The 27,033-nt window shown below is 40.0% G+C and overlaps 1 protein-coding gene and 1 long non-coding RNA gene across 2 annotated transcripts; both read right to left on the bottom strand.

Moving 5' to 3' along the window:
- Positions 1-1,485: 1,485 nt before the first annotated feature.
- LOC133879089 (uncharacterized) lies at positions 1,486-5,931 on the bottom strand. The gene is made up of 8 exons (XM_062317635.1): positions 5,746-5,931; positions 4,659-5,568; positions 4,233-4,477; positions 3,899-4,132; positions 3,697-3,789; positions 3,481-3,582; positions 3,071-3,388; positions 1,486-1,635 (listed from the first exon to the last, which is right to left on the bottom strand). The coding sequence occupies exons 1-8, from the start codon at positions 5,761-5,763 to the stop codon at positions 1,486-1,488; spliced, it is 2,070 nt and encodes a 689-aa protein (XP_062173619.1). The 5' UTR covers positions 5,764-5,931.
- Positions 5,932-9,029: 3,098 nt separating this feature from the next.
- Positions 9,030-12,551, bottom strand: LOC133880406 (uncharacterized). The gene is made up of 3 exons (XR_009902260.1): positions 12,449-12,551; positions 12,264-12,310; positions 9,030-9,382 (listed from the first exon to the last, which is right to left on the bottom strand). It is a non-coding gene; the product is annotated as an uncharacterized LOC133880406 (long non-coding RNA).
- Positions 12,552-27,033: the final 14,482 nt, after the last annotated feature.

The raw sequence follows: 27,033 nt of genomic DNA, 5'->3' as shown, positions 1-27,033 counted from the left end.
TGGTGGGTTGGTGGGCCATGGCCCCTGCCAGGCCCCATATCTTTAAAAATATTAAAAATTTATTTAATTTTTAAATTTGTTATTTTTTTTTCTTATTTTAATCCTTGATTTTTTTTATTTTTTTATTTTAGGTTTCCTTAAAATTGAACTTCTAGTTCCGTCCTAGCAAGTGCCTGCATCTATATATCAAGAATTGTTCAAATGTCATTTTTATTATTATTATTGCATGTTTGATTGCTGTGTTTAATCAGCTTACTAATTTATTCTTCTCTTATTGTGCTGTCAGCTGTGCATCATTTTCTCATGATTGCTCGCCAAAGGTTATTCAGTAGATCTATATATGCCTCACATCCTAATTGCATGATGCCATTCATCTTTGTTCATGGATGCCTCATGTGTATGAGGTCGATCTCTTGTAAGATGACTTGGTGGGTTGAATTTTATTCTCAGTGTATAAATATATATGATGAAAATATTGTTAAATCATCATTTGTCTTAAAATTTTAAGCTGATAAAAAGAAGTAAATTTAATTATTTAATCAATAGTTTTGTCCCAAAAGTTTAAGTTGATAAGAAGAAGTAATTTTTTAATCATTTAATCAATACTATTTTAACACTTCTTCTCACATTTGGATTTAAACTTTATTTTTAATAAGTGAGGCCAAACACGTAAAATATTGAGAAAAATACATATACCCCCTTTAAACTACTACCCAATTATCAATGTACTCCCCAAATTATCAATTGTGTCAATGTCATCTTTAAACTACCAAATAATGTCAATGTTTCAAATGACAAAAATACATTTCATAAAATTATTAAAATTCTTCAAATTATATAATAACTAAACAAAAACAAAAAACAAAAAATATTTTATATAATTTTTTCAATTTGGGTCACCCCCTTGGATTTTCATTTTTCTCCTTTTCTTTTTACAAAAAAAAAAAAAAAAAAAAATTCAAATTCAAATTTATAAGGATATATTTATCTTATTGAAAATTTTTTGGAGTTATTTTTATCTTTTTATTGGCTTCAAGGAAACATTGACATTTTTTTTTTTTTTATAATTTAGGGGGATTTTGACACAATGTGTAGTTTAAGGACATATTGACAATGGAGTGATAGATTGAGGGAGTATGTGTACTTTTCCCTAAAATATTAAATTGACATGGGAGGTAAATGACGAAGTCAATGTTCGAAATCAAGACCCTGATACCACGTTAAATCACCGCTTATCTCAAAAACTTAAACGGATAAAAAGAAGTAAATTTAATCAATTAAAAATACTTTAATAAATATCAACCCAGAATAACAAAAGCTGCTAAAATATATAGCATTATATCCCATCAATAACAAATGACATTCATAGCAAATTCAGAATGATGAGTAGGGACCCAAATATTCTGGTGACTTTTACATAATAATTGGATTCCCAGGAGTGTAGAAGGTGGTCAAACTCATCATTCTTGTTGGTGCTTTTGCTGTCTATGAAGCCTGAATCATCAGAGTCTTTATATCCAAATTCCTTGAGTTTGAGCAGCTCGCTAACATCTTGACCCTCTGAACATAGGATGAAGTTGAACAGCTTGCTCTGCCGGCATGGTTTTGATTGAATTGTGAGCGGCCATGATAGCACTACAAGAAGAAGAAGCAAAAATGTTGCTTGCAGAAATGGCAAAGTTTTTGGGGCCATTGATGGAGGAAAAAAGTCTGAAGGAAATTAGAGGCAGAAGAGAGCTTATGTGTGCTTTATTATGGGTGCATTGTGCCCTCAGTATGTATCTATATATATATATATATATATATATATATATATATATATATATATATATATATATATATATATATATGTAGAGAGAGAGAGAGAGAGAGCTCTAATAAGGGAAGTTACCTTGCACTTGAGCATATAACCCGTTGGATGGGGCAGTCTTCTGCTCTCAAATGGCACTACAAAAATGTATGCACTTTGACACGTGCATTTTGACACGTGTACAGTGCTGTACACGTGTCAAACATTTAGACACGTGCACTTTGACACGCGTAAGACGCGTGTCAAATGTGCACGACATTAAGTGTACAAGTTGACACGTGTATTGAGATACACGTGTCAAATTTGACACGTGTATCTCAATACACGTGTCAAAGTGTTTTGACACGTGTATTAAGATACACGTGTCAAACCGTTTGACACGAGTATTTTAAATACTCGTGTCAAAACACTTTGACACGTGTATTGAGATACACGTGTCAAATTTGACACGTGTATCTCAATACACGTGTCAACTTGTTTTGACACGTGTATTTAGATACACGTGTCAAATTGGTTATATTTTTTTTAAAAAAATCCAAATCGAATTTTTCATTTAAATAAAATTTTAATTTAATTATTTAATTGTATTTTTAAATTAAATTAAAAATACGATTAATTAATTAAATTAAAAATTTAATTAAATAAAAAACCCAATTTGGATTTTTTTTCTTCAATTTAGTTTTGGTATTGGTTATTTAAAATTATTTGGTATAATAATTTTAATAGTTATTTCAAATTTTATTATTTCCGACCACAAATAACAAAATATTGATTTTACAGAAAAACTACACAAAATAATATTACACAAATCATAAGTTAATAACGTATTCGTTAACTAAGCAAATATTTACACATAAAAATTAATTACACAAAATATCTACAAATCTGAAGGGCGTCCCTGCGAATGAGGAGGTACCGTCCCAGGCGTGTTATCGCCAACCGGCGATTGCTGAGCAAGGAATGGTGTAGCGGGCGAAGGTGTAGCGACAATGGAATGCTGGGTCAGCCGTCGTCCAACAGGCGACAACGTACCAACCGTTGTCGAATTACCTGCAAATCATATAGACAATTAAAGTATATAATATTACTTGCAAAATTAAAGGGGTAATTAAAATAAATTGAAATTAATTTTTTCCTACACACAGTATAAATCATACCTGCAGATGCACTACTAATAGACGACGTACTACCTACGTGTGCAGGTGAAGGCGTACCAAGACATGGTGCTGATGCTCCCATGGAGGACATGAAGACCTCAACCTGTCGCAGGCGCTGCTCTAACAGGTCATTCCTCGCTCGCTCAGCCTGTAGCTCCGCTTGCATCTCTTCCATCTTCCGAGTGTTTTCGGCCCAATCCCGAGACGTGCCCTGAGATGGTCCCCCTTGTGACCGAGGCCTATATGAGAAACATGTCCCCCGAACAGGTGTGACGTTCGGCCCAACCTGCCGAACCCTCCCTGCATACTCAGGCCTCCCAACCGCCTGTTCGTAAGCGTCGTTCGGTGCCCAACGCACCGTGTCTGCGGAGACGCTTTGCGTGGCGGCTGGATCACTGGATAAACTCTGCGTCATCCTCTCCTGTACGTCGTCAACATGAACAAGTCATATATTGAATAATGACAAATCACACATAATTTTAAAAATAATAGTAAATTAAATCAGTAGCATACGCATAGGACCCGTGTACGTTCGTTCACGTGAGTGCCGTCCTTCCTTGTGTGGGTCTTCACGAACGACGCGGCGCGAGTGGGGGGCGTGCCAGATGTACATGTCTGTCGTCATGCAGTTGACATATATAAGAAACAGATAGCGATAAAAATAGTATAAATAAAAATAAAAACAATTATCAACAAATATATATAACATAAACATATATATTTTCATACCTCCTCGTGATTAAATCTGGCATAACTTTTAGATCCCGTACAATGAGGAAGGTCATTCTGCTCACGCAGCCTCTTCATCCGTTCAGAGGTTGCCTACGCATTTAACATGAAAATAAAAATGTAAGCATTGACACACTTAAATTAAAACTAAAATTAAATAAACTGTTATTAAAAAACCACAACATTTTCTTGGCTTACATACGATTTTTTGCTCACGGCACCAATCTCTCAGCAGGAACTCTACATCTTCTGCGTCATAGTTGCCAAAAAAATTGTCCGGCATTCTCGCACGGATAATCTCGGGCGTGTCACCGTCTCTAATACGTAGTTTGGTTTTGAACCTCGACTTCCACGAGCGGTGCTTACGGCCAATATCACATAAAGCCTCCTGTTGTGCCCTGCGCGCGTCTACTGATACAGGTACATAGAACTCCTCCTGCACATTCAACACATTTTTATAGGTTTAAAAACTTCAAGAAATACATTAATCTCAAGTTTAATTCAAATAAATAATTAAATTATATTCATAGACATACCATCAGCGCGTCCCACATTGCCTGCTTAATCTGCCTATTTACCTTCGCCCATTCGTCCCGCATGTGTATGTAGGACCCACTCCTGATCATCTTGCCCTCAGCCCGCCGAAATCGATTGCAGGCCCGTCCTACAGGTTGTATAGCAGCATTGTACTGCAATACAACCTTCTTACCCCTCGGGAGGACCCAGTTTCTCGCTGGGTCGTCAATCACCTCATAATAAATGGTCCCGTCTGGGTTGTACCCTAATGAAAGAAATATTCAACATTAATGTTAAAAATTTAATCATAAGATTAAAGAACATATATATATATATATATATAAACAATTTCTAATCAAATATTTATTTATTTAAAAACCAAAAAAAAAAAAAAAAAAATTTGGTAAGAGAATATGAGTTTTAAGGATGTCTAAATATGTACTTACCCATCAACCGAATCTGCTCAATCCGTATGTGCTGGGTCGCTGGGTCGCCCGCAACCTCCTCCCCAACCCCTCCGGCTTGTGGATTCTGCTGATCATCATCTGAATCCATATCCTGGGGACTACCGGGGGCCAACTGATCGGTACCCAACATCGCAACGTCCTCCTCATGGGTACTCTGGCTCCCCCCCACATCTGGCATCTGACTCTCACCGGAAAGTGGCATCTGACTCTCACCGGAAAGTGGCATCTGACTCTCACCGGAAAGTGGCATCTGGCTCTCACCAGATAAAGGCATCTGGCTCTCTACATGCCTCGGGCCCTGACTCGCCCCCGATGCTGGCATCCGTCTCGGCCCCGGGCCCTGACTCGCCCCCGATGCTGGCATCTGTCTCGGGCCCGGGCCCTGACTCGCCCCCGATGCTGGCATCTGTCTCGGCCCCAAAATCTGGCCAGGCATCGCCGCCTGTGCCGGTATCTGTCCCAACCCCATAGCCGGCATCTGCATCTCCCCGGTCTGTGACAGTGGAAATCCTACATCCTGCGTCTCACTATCAGGGTTACACGTCATAGGTCCACTATACGTATACGGAAAGTACGGCGCATAACCCTGTGACCCCATCCCTTCTCGCAGCCACCATCGATATGCGTTACCCGGTTGGGTGAACCCTATCTGAGATAATGTCGGCAGCTCCGACAATGGAGAGCTGCAAGGTCCAGCTGTGCTGCTCTGTCCGTGATCTGACGTGGGCACGGCCACCGTACCCGGCAACAATGGTCTATAAGGCCCGTCTGGGTGGTGTGGCCACGCTGCAGAATACAATGCCGTCGAAACAGTGGGCGTGGTCATGGGGGGCACGGGTGGGCTAGGTGCCCGATACGCATAATGAGGGGGTCTCTGGTCCATCAATACCTGCGAACAAATGCAGACAAATTAATTAGAATATGTTTTTTTAATATATTTTTAATGAACATACTAAAGAACAGCGAAATTTATACAATTAATAAAAATTTGTATTCAGTACAAGCGAATTGTACAAGCAATATATATATCAGTCAAGTGTATTGAGTTCAAGCTAATTATACTCACAACAAATACATCAATCATTGTATCACGGGAGCTTCAATAGGATCTACGTCGGGCCTGTCGTACTCGAATTCGTCATTCGTATCTGGTAGGTCAGCAGTGGCTAGTACGAGCGGTACGCACTCATGGTAGGTTGTACCATCCTCATTACTCCCATCCCCCTGTCCAACGTCGTACACGTTGCGCGGTTTGGTCCTAACCACACAAACCCAATTTGGGTTCCTTCCATCTTCTACGTAGAATACTTGATCCACCTGAGATGTAAGCACGTACGGCTCGTCCTGAATCTGTTCTCCCCTGTGGACGAGGTGATTGAAGTTGACAAACACTAGGCCATACTCGTCTATTGTGAATCCTCTGTCCATTGTGGGGTCTGCCCAATTGCACTTAAATAAGACGTACGTAGTCCTGTCATAGTACTCGACCTCAAATATATCGGTTAACTGTCCGTAGTACGTTTCGCCTTCAACGGTAGGAACACAGACGCCGCTATTCTGAGTCCTCCTTCCCACATCATGAGCAAGCGTGCGAAATAATTTTCCATTTACCACGTACCTGTTGTACTTCACCGCTGTCTCCTTTAGCCCTCTACAACGCATAACCAACTTGTGGCCCAATTCCTCCCTACGTTGATCGTCCAGGCCATCGACCTATGTTTTAATTACAAATAGTAAACATCACATTGGGTTATAATCCTGAACCCGCATAAATTTATCCAATTTAAAATTTACAACTATTTCCTTACATATGCACGGTACCATTCGCAGAACTGCTCATGATGTTGTGCTTCAATAAGAGCCTCCGTAATGCGACCCCTAGTGCATGATCGCCTAAGCGCGTCTTTGTGCATCCTACATTCAGCGTATACAATTATGTAATAATTGTTATTAATACTTTTACTCGAATTCTGCTAAATATAAGGTTAGGACTACTTACGTCCGCAAATTGTGAAACTCTTCAGAGTTGAACACAATATAACGATGAATCTGGTGCATTATCAACCGGTTCATGGTAACACGCGTGCCCGCTCCCTTGGATCCATCAGGATTCCTCTGAGGTCTGTTGTGGAATGTTGGTGCGTTATTCAGATACCTTGAACAGAACGTTACCAGCTCGGTCGCTATGTACCCCTCCGCAATGCACCCCTCAGGAGCTGCTTTATTGCGCACATTATTTTTGAAATTCCCCAGACTCCTGGTTTAAACACATACACGACAATTTAATTGTCGTCAATTAGGATTACAATTAAATAAAAATATTTATTTACATATTACGCCGAATTTTACCTCTCTGCCGGGTACATCCATCTATACTGCACGGGTCCGCCTAGTCTACACTCGCGCACAAGATGCACAACCAAGTGGACCATGCTGGTAAAAAACCCTGGAGGGAATATCTGTTCTAGCTTGCACAAAATGATACAGACGTCACCCTGCAGTCGGTCCATATCTTCTTGTGATAGCTTTGTTGAGCATATGCCTCTAAAAAATGCAGAAATCTCCACAAGAGGTCTAACCACTTTATCAGGCAATGACTTACGCAGTGCAATTGGAAGAAGCTGTTGCATCAGTATGTGGCTATCATGGCTCTTCAAGCCAGAAATTGTACGGTCCTTGAGCCGAACACATCGTGAAATGTTCGAAGCGTATCCGTCCGGGACCCTAACATTTCGAAGAACCTTCAGAAAATTTTCTTTGTCCTCTCTAGACATTGTGTGACAGGCAGCGGGAATATACGTTTTACCGTTGGCGGCCGTGAACGGATGCAACTTAGGTCTCAACCCCATTTCCTGCAAGTCCAGCCGAGCTGCCAAGTTGTCCTTCGTTTTCCCTTTTATATCCAAAATAGTGCCAAGTATATTGTCCATGACATTTTTCTCTATGTGCATAACATCAAGATTGTGCCGAAGCAAATTGTCTTTCCAATACGGCAATCTGAAAAATATACTTTTCTTCTTCCATATAACATCGGAACTCCCTGCACCCTTCTTCCGCTTCTTCCGTTTCTTCTTCTTACCCGCGGTCTCATCTCCAAACGCAACTCCGTCCAACTGTTGGAGAACCTCGTATCCGCATGGCACAATCGGTGCGCTGGCAAATTCTTCGGTACCGTCAAATGTCCTCCTGTTAAGCCGCCACAGATGTTCAGGCGGCAGATATCTCCTGTGCCCCATATAGCAAAATTTGCACCCGTTCTTTAAGCGTATAGAACGCGTCGATTGCATACAGCAAGGACATGCCTTCGCACCCCTGTTAGGCCAACCTGATAAATCTGCATACGCTGGCAAGTCGTTTATCGTCCACATCAACTGAGATCGCATAATAAAATTTTCCTTCTTTGAAGCATCGAATGTTCGTACCCCTACATTCCACAGTTCCAGCAACTCATCAATCAATGGCTGAAGGTAAACATCAATATCCATACCTGGTGAGCTCGGTCCAGGGATAACCAAGGAAAGGATGAAGGACGACTGTTTCATGCACATCCAAGGTGGCAAATTGTACGGCACAAGCATTACGGGCCATGTGCTGTGAGATGTGCTCATGTTCCCAAATGGATTAAATCCATCTGCTGTCAAACCAAGCCGGACGTTTCTACTCTCTGCCATAAAATTTGGATGTAAAATGTCGAACGATCTCCATGCCTCACCGTCGGCCGGGTGCCTCAATACGCCATCCCTAGTGCGGCCTTCTGCATGCCATCTCATATGGGGCGCAGTATGCTCAGACATGAATAACCTCTGCAACCGTGGGATGAGTGGAAACCACCTCAAGATCTTCACCGGGCGTTTTTTTCTCGCTGATATGATCTCACCATCATCATCTACATGTGTATCAGCCCTTCACTTAGACTCTCCACATACGGTACATGAATCTAATTCTTTATTGTCTTTCCAGAATAACATACAGTCGTTACGGCACGCCGGAATCTTCTCATACCCCAGGCCCATGCCACTTAGGAACTTCTTCGCCTCGTACGTGTTATCTGGCAATGCCTCATCGCAAGGAGGCAACAACTGATTGATGAATTCCAGAATGTCTGAAAAAATCTTGTTACTAATACCTCCAACGCACTTCAAGTTGTACATGTGTACAGTAGCACTCAATTTACTGTGCTTTGTACCAGGGTGAAGGGGCTTCTCGGCAGTCTTTAACAACTCTTGGTACTTCAATGCGTCCTCGCACGACGTATCTTCATCAACTTGTTGCGGAAGAGTACTTGCGGCTTCAGGAACATCGTGCACGCCGAAGGCGTCACGCAACATGGCGTGCATGTTATCATCCTGTTCCACGGCGACACCCTCCTGTTCTGTGACTTCACCATGTTCAGTGCTATGGTCAGCGGCCTCTGTGCCACTGTGATAACTCGAACACTGACCAGGAATAGCGGATCCAGTCGTAGTCTCACCGTGCATATACCACAAATGGTATCCCGGATTCATCCCCCGACCTCCAGTCAGGTGGGCAAGAACGTAATCAGGAGTGTGACGCTGGTTATTTCGACAATACTTGCATGGGCAGTAAATTTTTCCATCGACGGCCGTACAGTTACGAACGGCAAATGTCACAAACGCCCTACACCCGTCGTTATACGTTGTCGTACCCCTAGGTGCTGACATCCAAGACTTGTCCATATTCCTCTGTATAGGGTTAAGAGGACAAGACAAATCATACGTCAAACAAATAAACGTGTAAAAAAGTTGAGCATGTCACGCAACATGGGGTGTACGAATTTATTTCCCTTTTAAAGGGTTTATGGTTAGAGTTTAGGGTTTTAGTTTTTTTGTTAGAGTTTAGGGTTTAGGGTTTATGGTTTTTTAGGGTTTAGGGTTAGGGTTTGTAAGGGTTTAGGGTTTAGGGTTTAGGGTTAGGGTTTGTTAGGGTTTAGGAGGGTTTAGGTTTTTTTTTTTTTTTTAGGGTTTAGGGTTAGGGTTTAGGGTTTAGGGTTTAGGGTTAGGGTTAGGGTATAAATTTAGAAAGTGTAAGATTTTTTTTTTTTTTAAAGGGTTTAGGGTTAGGGTTTGTTAGGGTTTATGGTTAGGCTTTTTTTTTTTTTTAAAAAAAAAAAGTGTAGGATTTTGTTTTTTTTTTTTTTCTTTTCTTAAGGGTTTAGGGTTAGGGTTTGTAAGGGATTAGGGTTTAGGGTTAGGGTTTGTTAGGGTTTAGGAGGGTTTAGGTTTTTTTTTTTTTTTTTAGGGTTTAGGGTTAGGGTTTGTTAGGGTTAGGGTTAGGGTATAAATTTAGAAAGTGTAGGATTTTTTTTTTTTTTTAAAGGGTTTAGGGTTAGGGTTTGTTAGGGTTTAGGGTTAGGGTTTGTTAGGGTTAGGGTTTAGGGTTAGGGTTAGGTTATAAATTTAGAAAGTGTAGGAATTTTTTTTTTTTTAAAGGGTTTAGGGTTAGGGTTTGTTAGGGTTTAGGGTTAGGGTTTGTTAGGGTTAGGGTATAAATTTAGAAAGTGTAGGATTTTTTTTTATTATTTAAAGGGTTTAGGGTTAGGGTATAAATTTAGAAAGTGTAGGATTTTTTTTTTTTTTAAAGGGTTTAGGGTTAGGGTTTGTTAGGGTTTAGGGTTAGGGTTTGTTAGGGTTAGGGTTTAGGGTTAGGGTTAGGGTATAAATTTAGAAAGTGTAGGATTTTTTTTTTTTAAAGGGTTTAGGGTTAGGGTTTGTTAGGGTTTAGGGTTAGGGTTTGTTAGGGTTTAGGGTTAGGGTTTGTTAGGGTTAGGGTTTAGGGTTAGGGTTAGGGTATAAATTTAGAAAGTGTAGGATTTTTTTTTTTTTATTTTTTAAAGGGTTTAGGGTTAGGGTATAAATTTAGAAAGTGTAGGATTTTTTTTTTTTTTTTTAAAGGGTTTAGGGTTAGGGTTTGTTAGGGTTTAGGGTTAGGGTTTGTTAGGGTTAGGGTTTAGGGTTAGGGTTAGGGTATAAATTTAGAAAGTGTAGGATTTTTTTTTTTTAAAGGGTTTAGGGTTAGGGTTTGTTAGGGTTTAGGGTTAGGGTTTGTTAGGGTTAGGGTTAGGGTATAAATTTAGAAAGTGTAGGATTTTTTTTTTTTTTTTAAAGGGTTTAGGGTTAGGGTTTGTTAGGGTTAGGGTATAAATTTAGAAAGTGTAGGATTTTTTTTTTATTTTTTAAAGGGTTTAGGGTTAGGGTATAAATTTAGAAAGTGTAGGATTTTTTTTTTTTTAAAGGGTTTAGGGTTAGGGTTTGTTAGGGTTTAGGGTATAAATTTAGAAAGTGTAGGATTTTTTTTTTTGTTAGGGTTTAGGATATAGGGTTCGTTATGGTTTAAGGTTAGGGTTTGGTTATAGAAAATGTAGGAATTTTTTTTTTTTTTAAAGGATCTAGGATTAGGGTTTAGGGTTTAGGGTTTTAGTTTCTTAGGGTTTAGGGTTTAAGGTTAGGATTTTTGTTTTTAGTGTTAGGAATTTTTTTTTTAGAAAGTGTAGGAAATTTTCTTTTTAAGGGTTTAAGGTTAGGATTTTTGTTTTTAGTGTTAGGGTTTCTTTTTTTAGAAAGTGTAGGATAATTTTTTTTTTTAGGGTTTAGGGTTTAGGGTTTAAGGATAGGACTTTTGTTTTTAGTGTTAGGGTTTCTTTTTTTAGAAAGTGTATGATATTTTTTTTTAGGCTTTAGGGTTTAGGGTTTGTTAGGGTTTAGGGTTTAGGGTTTAAGGTTTAGGGTTAGGGTTTTTAAGTGTAGGAATTTTTTTTTTAGGGTTTACGATTTAGGGTTTAGAGTTTAGGGTAAGGGTTTTTTTTAAGAACGTGTAGGATTCAAAGTTTATTTAAGGGTTTATTATTGTGTTGGTTTTATGGTTATGATTTGAAGATATAAAGTTTAGGGTTGGAGTTTAAGTATTTCTTAAAAAGTAGACGGTCAATTTTAATATTTTTTCTTTTTTTATTCAAACCCATTTTATTGGTTGTTCCCATTTATTATTTTCAAAAGTGTCATCGTTGGTTTATAACGTTAAACTAATATCGGACATTGTTTGATTTTGTTTGACTAACAAAAAAACATTGTAATCCATAATAACACATTCAAAATATATATATATATATAACCTCTCAAATAAAAAATTAGGATAGGAAAAATTAAAAACATAAAAAACACAACATGGCAAAAAAGAACATGGCTTTCAAAAAAATAAAAATACATATAACACTAAATGACACAAAAATACAAACGCCTACACAATTTCTAAATATCAAATCTGTACTAACACAAAAATACATGCAGCATTGTTAAAAAAAAAAACACAAACTATAGCAAAAATGAAATACCTACTCCAAGAAAACCCCCCCAAAAAAAAAAAAAAAAAACAGTAATTTAAGCTTACACTGATTCAGCAAAATTGAAAAAATAAAATATAACACAGTCCAAAAATTATTACAATTATCAATCAAGAACAAATGTCCAAATTATTACAATAAAAATTATTACAATATATATTCAATCAGTATTTCATTTACATGTTGAAAAAAAAAATGAAATACAAATTTAAGGGGAAATTACTCACTGTCGACGGTAGGTTGTGGATTTAGGGCTCCTTCTTTATATATATACCTGCATATTCGGATATACATTATGGAGAAAGGAAAAAAAAGTTAGCAAATGTATATATATATAACACTAAATTTATCTGCAATATATATTAAGAGCACCGGCGACTGAACAGAGAGAGAGAGAGAGAGAGCCACTGACCCGACCGGAGGAAAGGGAACCGACGGCCTAGCCAACCCCTGCCGGAGGGACGTCCCAGTAGAGAGAGAAAGAGAGAGAAAGAGAGAGAGAGAGAGAGAGAGAGAGAGAGAGAGAGAGAGAGAGAGCGAGAGAGCTAGAGGGAATCGGTGAGAGAGAGACAGTCGGTGAGAGGGAGACGTGACGACGCCGGAGCTCACCACACCGGCCGGCTGAGCTCGCCGGAGAGACAGAGAGAGAGAGAGAAGAAATGAGAGAGAGAGAGAGAGAGAGAGCGAGAGAGAAGAAATGGGTAGCTTCCTCTGGAAGCTACCCATTTCTTATATATAAATATAAGTATATAATTTATATAATATAATATATATTTATATTATTAATTAGTTTTACGTATATAATATATAATGTTTGGCCAGGTGGCGCGCGGGAGAATTCCCGCGCGGCATCCGGCCAAACAGTTGGAGACGTGTTTATAAATACACGTCTCCACATGCTATATATATTTAATATTTAATATATATATATATATATATATATATATATATATATATTATATCTATTTTATATAAACCCATGCAACCCTAAGTTCATGCAATGCATGTACTGCATGTACATGCACTGCATGAACTCATGTTAATTATTATTATTATTTTTTTGGGTCTACATATATGCTTCACAAAGTTGGTTTAATTATGCATATAGTACAATATGTCAATTTAGGGTTAGGGTTTACGTACTTATAAGTACACCATATATATATATATATATATATAACTCATCATATAAACCCTAATCATAAGTGTATGTATTTTGTATAGCAAACAACCATAACCCTAACTGTATGTACTATATATAGAAAAAAACCCTAACCCTAAAATACACGTCCCCCATAGTAGAAATTGTATTTAATTTAAAAAGTAATAAATATATCTATATATATAATAAAAAATAATTATATATAGAAATAAATATATTATTTAAAAAATAATAATTTAATGGTCCAAAAAATTAAACTATAACTCTAAGTGTATATACTATATATAGCTATAAACTATAACCTTAAGGGTACGTACTATACTAAAACCTAAAACCATAAAAAATAAAAACTAAAACCTAACCATAAAATTAAACTCTAACCCTAAGTGCTAGACTATATATAGCTATAAACTCTAATCATGAGGGTACGTACTATATCTAGTCATAAACCCTAACCCTAATCCTCTATCCAAAAGTATATAATATATATATACATATATATATATATATATATATATATATATATATATATATATATATATATATATATATATATATATATATATATATATATATATATAGCTATAAAACTAAACCCTAAGTAAATGTACTATAACTATAACTATAACTATATATATATATCGGAACAATCTAATTTTGAACTGCTCATGATTTAACTTATATATATATATACTTAAAAGTGTACAATAATGACACGTGAAAAATATATTGACATTATTATTCATTAAACGTAAAATCAATAAAATTATAACACATAGCCCTAAGTGTATATATTATATATACCTATAAACCCTAAAACCCAAACCCTAAGTGTATATATATATATAGCTATAAAACTAAACCCTAAGTAAATGTACTATAACTATAACTATAACTATATATATATATCGGAACAATCTAATTTTGAACTGCTCATGATTTAACATATATATATATATATATACTTAAAAGTGTACAATAATGACACGTGAAAAATATATTGACATTATTATTCATTAAACGTAAAATCAATAAAATTATAACACATAGCCCTAAGTGTATATATTATATATACCTATAAACCCTAAAACCCAAACCCTAAGTGTATATACTATATATATCGATAAACCATAATCCTAAGTATATATACTATATATAGGTATAAACCCTAGCCCTAAGTGTATATACTATATGCTATAAACCCTAACCCTAAGGGTATGTACTATATATAGCCATAAATTTACGAGGGACTAAACTATAAGTATTTAATTCATTATGTAGCGCAGAACTCTAAAAATAATTGCATTTACTATATATAGACATAAATAAAAAGGTTACTGTATATAGTTTCTAAACCGTTTACATGCATGCATATCTATATATATAGTATTAATTATAGGTTTTTTAACTTTGTTATGTTTAATTTTTTTTTTTTTTTGGTTTCTAAACGTAGATGGTGTACAAAACTAAACCCTAATTTAAACTATTTAGTTTAATTATATATTTAGCATCAAATTTGTATAATTATGCATATAGTACAATATGTAAATTAGGTTAGGGTTTACGTGCTTAATAGTATACTATATATATATAAATAAGGAACCTAAAAAGTATAAATTCCAACCAACAAATTTACATATAGCATATAGTACAATATGTAAATTAGGTTAGGGTAATCTACACCGTATTTTTGGATTAGATTTGTATGATTAATAATGTAAGGAGTTTTTTTTTTGATTTTTTTTTTTAAATAATTAATACAACACAGAATTTTTTTTTTTAATATATATTTGGCGAATTAATAAATTTTTGACACGTGTATTAATACACGTGTCCATTTGGACACGCATATGAAATACACGTGTCCAAATGGACGCGTGTATTCCATATGCGTGTCCAAATGGACACGTGTATGTCATACACGTGTCCATTTTGGACGGCTTCACAAATTGACACGTGTCTAAAATGACACGTGTCAATTTGGACGCGTGTCTACAGTAACAGGTACTGTAGACACGCGTCAAAATGAAGGTGTTTTTGTAGTGTGGGGGGGTCTTTAGAATTTATTTCTGCATCGATCTGTTTTATTTTTTTTTTATTTTTTTTTCAAGTTGATCAAATCGTTACCGAGCTAGCTACTGTCCTTGACTTTTCTCATGCATTAATGAAGGGTAGTGATTGGGGGGAGGCCATTGACCGGCTCCCTCCCCCTTTATATTAAAAAATTCACTTTCAATTCACTTTTTGTTTTTTATATTATTTTATTTCTTCTTTTGAATTAAAATAGGGTTTTTTAATATAAAGGTTGAGGGAGCCGGTCAATGGCCTCCCGTAGCCTTTATTGAGCTTGGGTTGGACATCTAGAAATGGTTTGACGTTGACTTGAGCCTTTTTCTGAGGTCTCATCTCGAGCTTGGGGAGCTTGGTTTTTCATGCAGGGCAGATTGAAAATTTATGAATAGTCTGAATGGTGGACTATAGATTTAAAGATTTAAATGTGTTAACCTTGTGAACCTTGTTATGGTATGTAAGAGATAATGAGTAGACTATCATAGGCATATGGTTGGTGACTTTTTATTGCTAATCAAATGGAGAGATGGCGTTTTTTTCATGGATTTGTGGCTTGCACCATTCCCTCATAGCTTTTTGCTCCACATACTCCTATTTCTGTGTAATTTAGATAACCTTTGTTTGCTTGGGGCTTACAGGTAGTCTGCAAATGGTTCTTCCCTGAAGAAATGTTATCATTCTGATTGTTGGTTATCGGTGTTCTCTCTTTCTGAAGTCAACTTGAGAGATTTTGACGAGGGAGTGAGGATGTCATGGGTAAACAAGAGGTTGGTATCCGATATTGAAAATTTGTTTTCATTTCCTAGAGAGGGTTTCATTCTGTGGGATTATTTTGTTGAGGATTACCTAGAGAGCTGGTGGGATGATGGAGGTTGGTATTAAATGGATGTGTTAAGGGGTAGAAATGCAATTTGAGATGTAAATTTGGCCAGTTAAACAAATAATAATAATAATAATAAAAGAAAGCAAAATTAGTGAATTCGGTTTAACTGACTTGTAATTAACTTTTTATAATGTGAAAATGAATTTAAAGGTCTATGAGGTATGCAAAAAAGATAACTTACTTTTTATAGTCAAAATTCATCAACTGATTTAACAGATTTAATAAAATTGTGACATATATCCTATTTAAATCAATGTCATACTAATGAAATTTATTAAGTCAATGAATAGAATTTAACTATAATGAATAAATTATTTTTCGGCATTGTCAGAGACTTTTAAATTCATTTTGATATCACATACCACATGAAATTAATTGTAAATCAGGTAATCACATAAATTGATTTTACATTTTTCAAAAAACAAATAATAATAAAAAAAATTAAATGCTAGAACCTCAAAGACATCGCTAATTCTTGTCAATAGCCCAAGACATATGTACAACTAAAGTATTGAGACAAGAGTTACAAGCATTCAAGAGACAAAAGTTACATGATGATAAATTAGATTTATTATTGCTAATGTAGAAGTAGAAGAGAATTGTAAAGTTCAGATTATTTCTCTATAAATAGAATCTTGTATACAATCAAATAATCAAAGAAAGATATATATATATTTGCTAGCTAATTTTATGAACGGATTAACCTATGGGCTATCGAATTAGCACAGGGGCCTGTAAACGTTTTCTCTTTCTGGGCCAGAAAAGAGGAGGACGAGTTCTTATTCCTAAAACTCAAGCTATACGCTAAACCCCAAGAAGTTTGATAATTGACCAAAAAACACATTAATTTGAATTCAATCAGAATCAGACCCCCAAATCCCAATGTTTTATCATATAACATCAATGCTTCCAGTAAGATTACCTTCCCATTAACCCACAAAGAGTCAAGTTCTGAGTAACCCAATTGTGGGTGATAGTGCTAGGTGAAAGTCAAACAATGTAAGTGAAAAATGATAAAAACTATTAAGCCTTATTCTTCTACAAAAGGCATCTTAAGAGAAGAAATTTATTCATGGTTTATAAAACTCACAACCTAGACATACCCTTGTAACGTGGGACTCTTAACAAAAAAGAGTAGGAGGAAGGTGGACATAAAAACCATTGGTTATATTAGAATATGGAACCTCGAATCGGAAGAAACCGAAAAGGTGGGAAGAGTACAATGACGATGTTGGGAGAACACCATATGGCAACGGTTTGCTTTCTAAAGAGAGCATAGTTGACCCTTCTGTCCTAAAGAGTAACAGCTTCTTACCTGTTGGGGATAAAATTAACCCCGAAGACACGTGGATTCTGATCTTGAAACATCTCGGTGTTACGCCTCGGAGATTTATTATGAACAGAAGAAAAGGTTACCTCGGTCTTATAGAACCCAGTTACGGCAATAAATATACCGAGATCTCCATGTCGGAGCGAACATATCTCGGATATTTACGCCTCGGAAGATCAGACAGAAACTACAAAGGCAGTACAGGAAGTTTGACTTACAATTCGGTATAGAAGATTGCCCCGGAGCGATAACGCCTTGGTGTGGTAACACCTTGAATAATTATCTCGGTATAACAACATCTCGGATCTTCCACAACCCTGTTATGGTGCGGCAATATCCCGAGATCTCCAAGTCGGAGCGAATACGTCTCGGATATTATCACCTCGGGAGTTGATCGAGGAATGCTGCAGTTGTCTTAGAATGAGATAAGGTTAGTATCCCAGAAGATCAGGGATAAGTCTCAATTCCATAATTAATGGGATAAGGTAGTTAATGACATAGAATTAAAATTAAAGAGGTACGAATGCAATCAACTTCGAACTCTGCAATCTCATTCAAAATCCCTGAAGATAAGGTAAAAGTTCAACCAAGTTAGGACTTAAACTCCTAATCCAATTGAGCGTCAAGGAATCTAGTAAGACTGCAAGTCCGGCCTATAAATAAGACCATCGCACCAGGTATGAAAGGACAGATTCTCTAAGCTCTTGAGATTATAAACACTCTTTAGAAAATTGATTTGAACTGACTTAGGCATCGGAGTGGGCATAGTCGGCACCCCCGACGAGTTGTTTGCTCTTTTGCAGGATTGAGGTTGCAGATCAGAACCCAGCAGCGAATCACTAGGTGACACGTCACCATACCGGAAACTGTACCAACAGTTTGGCGCCGTCTGTGGGAAAGATAAGTTGTTCTTACGAAAAACAAATCCGTGATGGTGACTACCAGACGTTCCAACCCGGTTCAAAACGAAACCCAAGAAGAGGTGCGACCTACCAATCGAGATGATGTTCGTGGAGAAGCAGAATCTGCTGGACCAGAGGCCAGAATAACCCAACTAAGTCAACAGTTGGCCCAGGCACAGAAGAATGTGGAAGATTTGCTGGCTCAGAATGCTTTGCTCATAGCTGCTTAGACTCCGCCACCATTCAACCACGATGCAGTTGAAGGGACAAATCATGATGGAAACCCCGAAGGGTCTGGAGAGAGAGTCGGGCTGCGGAACGAGGACTATGGAGAGCCCGTTAATCCGGTCCCACCAACAGAATCCGAAAGGAGGCTGCAGAAGATGGTTCAGGACCTGGGCGCAAAATATGATGCACTATTGAGAACTATTGATCAAAAACGTGACGGGAAGGAGTCTCTTGTTGACAACCTCTTTCAGCACAAGGAGTCAATATTTACCGAAGAAGTATCCAACTTCGATCTACCCGGAAGGTTCAAGGTACCTGACATCCCTGTTTTTTCAGGCAGTGAAGATCCGGTGGAGCATTTAGACAATTTCCGATCTCATGTATCCCTGCACAAGACACCAGATGCTGTGGCGTGTCGAGCTTTTCCTCTCACTTTGTCAGGAAAGGCCCGAGACTGGCTCAGGAATCTTCCCCCAAGGTCGATTGATTGTTTCGACGCCCTGGGAAGGAAATTCCTGGCCCAGTTCGTGTCCGGAAGAGTCAGAAGAAAACCCAGAGGGTACCTACTCTCTGTACGGCAGGGGCCGAACGAGTCTTTAAAAGACTATCTATGGAGATTCAACCAGGAAAAGCTAGAGACAGAAAGTGCACTAGACGATTTCATTTACGGTGCAATTTTCCATGGGTTGAAGAAAGACGGACCTCTGATGGCAGGCTTGGCGTTGAAACCACCGAAAGATCTTCATACCTTCATGATAAAGATGGACAGGTACATTAATCAGGAGGAAACGCTCTGAGCCCTTCTCAAGAATTCCCAGCAGCAACAACAGCCTTCCACCGAGAAGCCCAAGAAAAAGAAGAATCCTGAGCCCATACAGGACGCCGGTCTCGGAGAGTACAAGAAGGCGAGGAAGAATTTTGGAGATTACAAGTGGACACCATTAAATGCCTCTCTCACCGAGGTGCTTATGGAACTGAAAAAAGATCCGAATTACTAGAGGTCGAGACCCATTCCAGGAGATCCACCCCCGCACTTGGCTCATAAATACTGTGCCTTCCACAATTCATATGGACACCTGACCGAGCAGTGTGTGTCATTGAGGCAATTGATCGAGAAATTCATCGAGAATGGGAAATTAGTCCGATTTCTTGTCAATGAGAGGAATCATCAGGAGCGAGACCAATACCCGCGGCCAAGGAGAGAGGAAGATCGGAATGAAAGGAGAAATTATCAACCGAGACAGGAAGAAAGAAGAGGAAGAAGCCGAGAGCCAGCACCTCGACCTCGGAGGGACGAAAGAAGGGAGAGAAGTTGGAGCAGAGCTCGAGTGGCGCAGCAAGGCAATCTTCCTATCATCCACACTATCTCGGGAGGATTTGGAGGAGGAGGGGAGTCCAACTCGGCTCGGAAGGCATATGCCAGGCAGCTGGATGATTTCGAAGTATATTTGGTCCAGAAGCCCCCAAAGTCTCGGAAATATAACCCTCTGATTATAGGGTTCTCGGACGATGATTATGCTAGAGTCTTGCTTCCGCACACAGACGCCCTTGTGGTTACCTTAACGATAGCGAATTATCAGACTCGACGGATCCTCGTTGACACAGGGAGCTCGGCTGATATTCTGTTTAAATCAGCCTTTGATTATATGGGAGTTCCACGAGAAAAGGTGGTCCCGGTCTCATGCCAATTACAGGGTTTTGCTGGAGAAAAGGTGCTGCCTCTCGGTTCTATTGATCTACCTGTAACGGCAGGGACTTATCCGAGGCAAAAGGTCATCATGGTGAAGTTCCTGATAGTTGACAGAGTCTTGGCTTATAATGCCATTATAGGGCGAACAACTCTCAATGACTTAAAAGCTATGACTTCAACACCGCATCTCAGCATGAAGTTCCCAACAGAAGAAGGAGTTGGAGTGGTTAAAGGAGACCAGAAGGAGGCTAGGCGTTGTTACAATCTATCCTTAAAAGACACTCCGAGGTAGCATAATCTGGGTGAGAAAACTATGGAGGATGGAAAATAGCAGTCATCGTTGGGGGAGCCTGTGGAAGCCTTGGAAGAGTTCGAAATAGGTGACTCGGGAAAGAAAGTTCATATAGGCTCACAACTCCCTCAACCCATGAAGGAAGATCTGGTGGCGTTCTTGAGGCGCAACAGTGATGTATTCGCCTGGAGCCATGAAGATATGTCGGGGATTGATCCTTCGGTCATTGTCCATAAGCTAAATGTGGACCCAAACCATTGCCCTGTGAAACAGAGAAGAAGGGCTTTTGCCGCCGAACGAAATAAAGCTGTTGCGGAAGAGGTAGAGAAGTTGCTGAAAGCTGGATTTATCCGAGAGGTGGATTATCCCGAGTGGTTGGCCAATGTGGTGCTGGTCAAGAAGTCTAATGGCAAGTGGAGGATGTGCGTAGATTTCACTGACTTGAATAAGGCATGTTCGAAGGATAGCTTTCCTCTGCCTCGGATAGATTTATTGGTCGACTCGACGGCCGGGCACGAGCTCTTAAGCTTTATGGATGCCTTCTCGAGATACAATCAGATCTACATGGAAGAAGCAGACCAAGAAAAAACTGCTTTCATCACAGACCGAGGACTTTACTGCTATACGATGATGCCCTTCGGTTTGAAGAATGCAGGGGCCACATATCAGCGACTTGTAAACCGGATGTTTCAAAATCAAATTGGTCGAAACGTTGAAGTATACGTGGATGACCTGCTGGTTAAAAGTATTCAGGCAACTAGACACATAGAAGACCTCCGAGAGACTTTTCGGACTCTAAGAGAATACAACATGAAGCTCAACCCCATGAAGTGTGCCTTCGGAGTCTTTTCAGGCAAATTTCTGGGGTTCATGGTGTCACAGAAGGGTATTGAAGCAAATCCAGAGAAGGTCAGGGCTGTCCTCGAAATGGAGGCCCCGAAAACAACAAACAACTCCAACGACTAACAGGAAGGATTGCGGCCCTGAATCGTTTCATATCAAGGTCAACAGATAAGTGCCTTCCTTTCTTTAAAATTTTAAGAAAAGCATCTATATGGAGTAAGGAGTGTGAGGAAGCTTTCGGGAAGTTGAAGGAATACTTAGCCAACCCACCGTTGTTGAGCCGCCCTATCGAAGGGGAGATACTTTATCTCTACTTGGCAGTATCCTCCTCAGCAGTAAGCTCGGCGTTAGTCCGAGAAGATTCAGGAGTTCAGAAACCTGTTTACTTTACAAGTAAAGCATTACATGGCGCGGAAGAAAGGTATCCTCGGATCGAAAAGTTGGCATTTGCTTTGATTATCTCAGCTAGAAGATTGAGGCCATACTTTCAGGCTCATGCTATCAGAGTCTTAATCGAGTATCTGATGAAGAAGGTTTTGCAAAAACTTGACCTCTCGGGAAGATTAGTCAATTGGGCGATTGAACTCGGACAATTTGATATTGAGTTTCATACTCGGACGGCTATCAAGGGACAGGTTCTGGCAGATTTCCTGGTGGAATTTTGCAACATTCCTAAAGTGAAAGAACTTCCTAAAGAGTCAACCAGGGTTGTTTTTGTAGATGGCTCTTCAACACAGGGCAGAAGCGGAGTAGGTGTCCTTCTCAGGAATCCTGAAGGTAAAGAGTTCGATTTTGCTGTAAAACTGGACTTTGTCACAACGAACAATGAAGCTGAATACGAAGCGGTGATAGCGGGTTTGGCGTTATCCCAAGAGATGGGAGCAACTAATGTTGAAATCCGGAGTGATTCTCAAGTGGTCGTGGGCCAAGTCCAAGGACAATTTGAAGCACAAGAAGACCGAATGGCCAGGTATTTGGAAGAGGTACGCCGATTCCAATCTTATTTCGAAAGCTTCGTTATCACAAAGATACCTCAGAAGGAAAATACCCGAGCCGATGAGTTCTCAAAGATTGCGTCAGGAACAGATGAGGAGATTGAAGCATCCAGAAGGCAGGTTATCGTTTTAACCGAGCCGTCAATAGCCACGAGGGCCAGTATTATGGGAGCAGATTCAACACCAGATGAACCAGAATGGGCAATGGAGATTATTCAGTTCCTCAGAAACGGGTTGCTGCCCGAAGACAAGGTTGCGGCTCGGAGGGTAAAGATACAAGCAGCACGGTTTTGCCTCCTCGGAGAAGTATTGTACAAAAGAGGATATTCCGAACCCCTGCTCAAATGCCTCTCCAAGGATGAGGAAAATTATGTTCTTAGAGAAATTCATGAAGGTGTGTGCGGAGACCACTCAGGAGGAAGGATACTGGCGCAAAAAACCTTCCGAGCAGGTTACTATTGGCCTACGATCAAGAAAGATTCGGCTCTTCTCTTCAAAACCTATGACAAGTGCCAGAGGTTCTCAAGAATTATGAAAGCAAGTCCCGAGAAACTTACCCCCCTCACTTCTCCATGGCCATTTGCGAAATGGGGGGTGGATATAGCTGGCCCCATGCCGGTAGGGAAAGGTGGACGGAAGTTCTTGGTTGTAGCTGTAGACTATTTTACTAAATGGGCGGAAGCAGAAGCATTAGTAGCTATAACCACAACAAATATCATAACTTTCCTCTAGAAGTCGGTGGTGTGCCGGTTCGGGATTCCTCATGCTTTCATCACGGATAATGGGAAGTAGTTTGACTGTGAACCATTTCGGAAGTGGTGTTTAGAACTCCGTATCCGAAACTATTACGCCTCGGTACTTTACCCAACGGCAAATGGTCAGGTAGAGGCGACGAATAAGACCCTGGTGAAGACTTTAAAGAAGAAGCTTGATAAGAAGAAATGAGCATGGGTTGAACATGTTCCAGAGGTGCTGTGGTCGTACCGAACCACAAAAAGAACTCTAACAAACGAGACACCATTCTCACTTACGTATGGAACCGAGGCAGTGATACCAGTCGAAGTAGGATCTCCAAGCTTTCGTGTAGCTCACTACAATCCAGGACTCAATGACGAAAAGGCCAAGGTATATCTAGATCTTTTGCAGGAGAAAAGAGACGACGCTCAAGTCACATGGGCAGCATATCAGAATCGAACGACTCGATATTTCAACAAACAGGTGGTACCCAGAAAGTTCCAGCTTGGAGATTGGGTACTCAGGAAGGTGAGCTTAATGAAGAAAGATCCAACGGAAGGCAAAATGGGACCCAAATGGGAAGACCCTTATAAGGTGGTAGGATGCCATCAGAAAGGGGCTTACCGCTTAATGACCGAGACAGGGAAGATACTCCCGAGATCATGGAATGCCGAGCACTTGAAGAAATATTTCATGTAATTTTTTGTTTTTCCCAAACAAATTTATATTCAATAAAGAATGTTTATTTTCAGTACATATCAACAATTGTAGAAATCCAAAGAATTAATCTAACCTTCCCCCTCGAATGACTCAGAAGAGTTATGGGGGATACTTAGAAAAGAATCCACTTGCATCCTTTCCTCGGACAACCCGAGAGGGTCATGGAAAGGATGCAGTGGAAGAAACCCCTCGGTTAGGGGTTATTAGTAGAATAACGCTGAGAATGTCTGAATCCTTTCCTCGAACGACTCGAAAGGGTTATGGGAAGGATTTTAAGAAAGAAGCTTCTCGGTTAGTCCAACACTGAGAGCAAGAAAGAGCGGATAGTCTCCTGGAATTGATCGATCTATGAGCAGCAGCCCGAGATAGCATGGAAACACTTCTTCATCAAACTTTTCCAAAGATGATCAAGCTACATCAGCGTCCATCTGACTCCTCACCTCGAACGACTCGAAAGAGTTATGGTGGGGATGCTCAAGAAAGAAATCTGCCCGAATCATTTCCTCGAACAACCCGAAAGGGTCATGGAAAGGATACAAAGGGTTGAAACCCCTCGGTTGGGGGTTTCCGGATGAGGACTAGAATCTGCCCGATTCCTTTCCTCGAACAACCCGCAAGGGTCATGGAAAGGATACAAAGGGTTGAAACCCCTCAGTTGGGGGTTTCCGAAGGATAAGGCTAAGGATATCCAAAGAAGAATCCACCCGGATCCTTTCCTCGAACAACCCGAAAGGGTCATGGAAAGGGCACAGAGGGTTGAAACCTCCCGGTTGGAGGTTTTCGAAGGATAAGATTATGGATATCCTGATTAGAATCCGCCCGAATCCTTTCCTCGAACAACCTGAAAGGGTCATGGAAAGGATTCAATGGGAAGAAACCCCTCGGTTGGGGGTTTCTGAAGGGATAAGATTAAGAATTGGATCAAATCCTTTCCTCGGACGACCCGAAAGGGTTATGGAAAGGATACCACAGCAAGGTTGAAAGATCTGAAGGACAAGAACATTCAAGATAGTCCATTCCTCAAACGACTCAAAGAGAATATTGAAAGAATACCAAAGCAAAAGACCCCTTCAAATGCTATGATTTCGAATTATTCAAGCTCAAAGAGGAGAAAATTGAAAGGTAAGAATTTCAATCTAAAGATTTCATTTCATCAGTATATTTAAAGTCCTTTACAGGTTGTGAGGATTCAAAGAAAAAGAAAAAAGAAAAATTCAGGCCCGAGAATAGCTCTTAGCTTGCGGCATCTTCAAGAGGATCCTCTCGGGGATCTGGCGCGTCGTCACCCCAAATTGGAACATCGGGCATGAAGTCTTTACCGAACTCTTCCATCTCTAAGATCTCTTCTTCAGGAAACCCAACCGTCTCGGGGTCGAACTTATATTGGTGATTCGTTACCAAAGTTTGAAAGTTTTCGAAACCCCAATTGCATCCCCGAGCCCAACTCTGGTCCCGAAGGAACGGTACATAGCTCAATTGTTTCAGATAGCGCTTGAGTTTTGCCCGATCTGCGTCGTATCTAGTCCTGAGCCTAATTAATAGGCTTTCCGAATGATCCTGCGCTTTACAGCCTTGTCTCTCTCAGCCTCAAGTCTTTCAACCTCAGCCTTCAGCTTGTCCTTTTTGGCTTCGGCATTTAAGGCATTTTTGCACGCTTCGGAGCATTCGTTCTGCACGGCCGACAAACGAGAGGACAACTGATTTGCACGATCAAGCTCGGAAGAAAGACTTGCAAGAGAACGTGTATACCGCTCATTTGCCTCCAATACTTCTTTCTTCAAAAGAACATTGGCAGAACGTTCCTCGGATATAGTCAAGTCCCGAGAAGCAAGCTCTTCATCCTTAGATTGAAGAAGGGCCTTCAGGGCCACCACTTCCTTCTCCAGACTCGAGATTTGAGCTTGCATTTCGGGAGCAGGAGCAGGAGGTTGCACTGGACGGTTTTCGTACTTCTGCCATAGAGCTGTCATCTTCACCAAGAGCTATAAAAAGAAAAGTAGGCAAGTTCAGGATCAAGAACTGAAAATTGGTTAAAATAAAGGCCTGGTTTCAGAAACTCACCTGATAATGAGACATGAGAATGCCTTGAGCAATCTTTTCGGGGGAAGAAACCCCTGCATTTCCCAGAAACTCCTCGGGGATTAAGTTCTTTATGGCCTCCATTGGATGACCCAGAAGGCCTCTGCCCAAAACTTCAAAGCCCGCTGAGATCCTAGAGGAAGAGCTAGGACCTATAGGAGGAACAGCCCCCGTATTTGGGGCTGCTTCGGACTCATCAGGTCTTAATCCAGAAGTGCTGGCCTCAACGCGAGATCCGCCCCTAATAGAAGACTCGGGAAGCACATCTGCCTCAGAAGTGGTGGTCTCAGAGTCGACCTGAGACCCTTCAGGCACTCCGAGATGAGGAGTCGCTTCGGGTTGATTTGCACCCCGTACTTCAAGACCAGTGTCCGGTATATCCTGAACAACCGCTTCCCGAGAAGTTCTTGGCTCTTCGATATTTTCCATTTCGGGTGTTCCTATGTGAGCTTCAGTGTGTTCAGGTGTAGTACATGGTACTTGGGGGGTGGCATGCCCCATTTCACAGTCGCCTTCGGGAAGTGGCGGAGTTTCTGGACGCTCTGAGGAAAGAGTCCAAGGAGTGCCTTTGTCTGCGAATTCTCCGATGGAGGGCTCATCTCGGGGGGTGCCAACATCTTCATCCCTCTCTTCAAGAGATTCATCACCCGAAGGAGCAGACTCTTGACGTACCTCTTCGGCATCAGAAGGTTTTATGACCGCCTTACCCCACATCCGCTCAGCCTCCGAGATCATTTCAGCAATACGGTCCTGGGCACTGAACTTCCGCTTTCTTGCCGGATGTTTCACCCTGCGCGTGACTCGCATGTCTCGGGCCTCAGGTATCAGTTCATCCCCCTCTCCAAATCTCTTTGGTTTCGGAGTAGTTACTGTAGAAGCTCCGAGAGGAGGTTCCTCAAAATGAGTTTCTGCACCCTGGTACGATGCCTCGGAGCCGGACTCATCCCTTAAGACAAAGGAAGGAGCAGTACCAGCTTCTGGTGTAGGGGAAACCTCTGGAACGAAACCCCGAAAGCTCGCGGATCCCTCTTCAGCGTTTGCTCCAGCTGACGGTACCGAAGGGGGAGT

This window comes from Alnus glutinosa, chromosome 10 (genome assembly GCF_958979055.1).
Source record: "Alnus glutinosa chromosome 10, dhAlnGlut1.1, whole genome shotgun sequence".
Lineage (NCBI taxonomy): Eukaryota > Viridiplantae > Streptophyta > Magnoliopsida > Fagales > Betulaceae > Alnus > Alnus glutinosa.
The sequence above is the reverse complement of the archived record's forward strand: the minus strand, read 5'-3'. Positions and strand labels throughout refer to the sequence as shown.

Bases quoted from the DNA above. Each gene is read 5' to 3' on its own strand.
- LOC133879089 (XM_062317635.1), bottom strand. The intron at 3,790-3,898 runs GTATGTAAGCCA...TTAAATGCGTAG, and splicing joins GGTGCCGTGAGCAAAAAATC to GCAACCTCTGAACGGATGAA. The intron at 3,389-3,480 runs GTATGCTACTGA...GACGACGTACAG, and splicing joins AACGTACACGGGTCCTATGC to GAGAGGATGACGCAGAGTTT.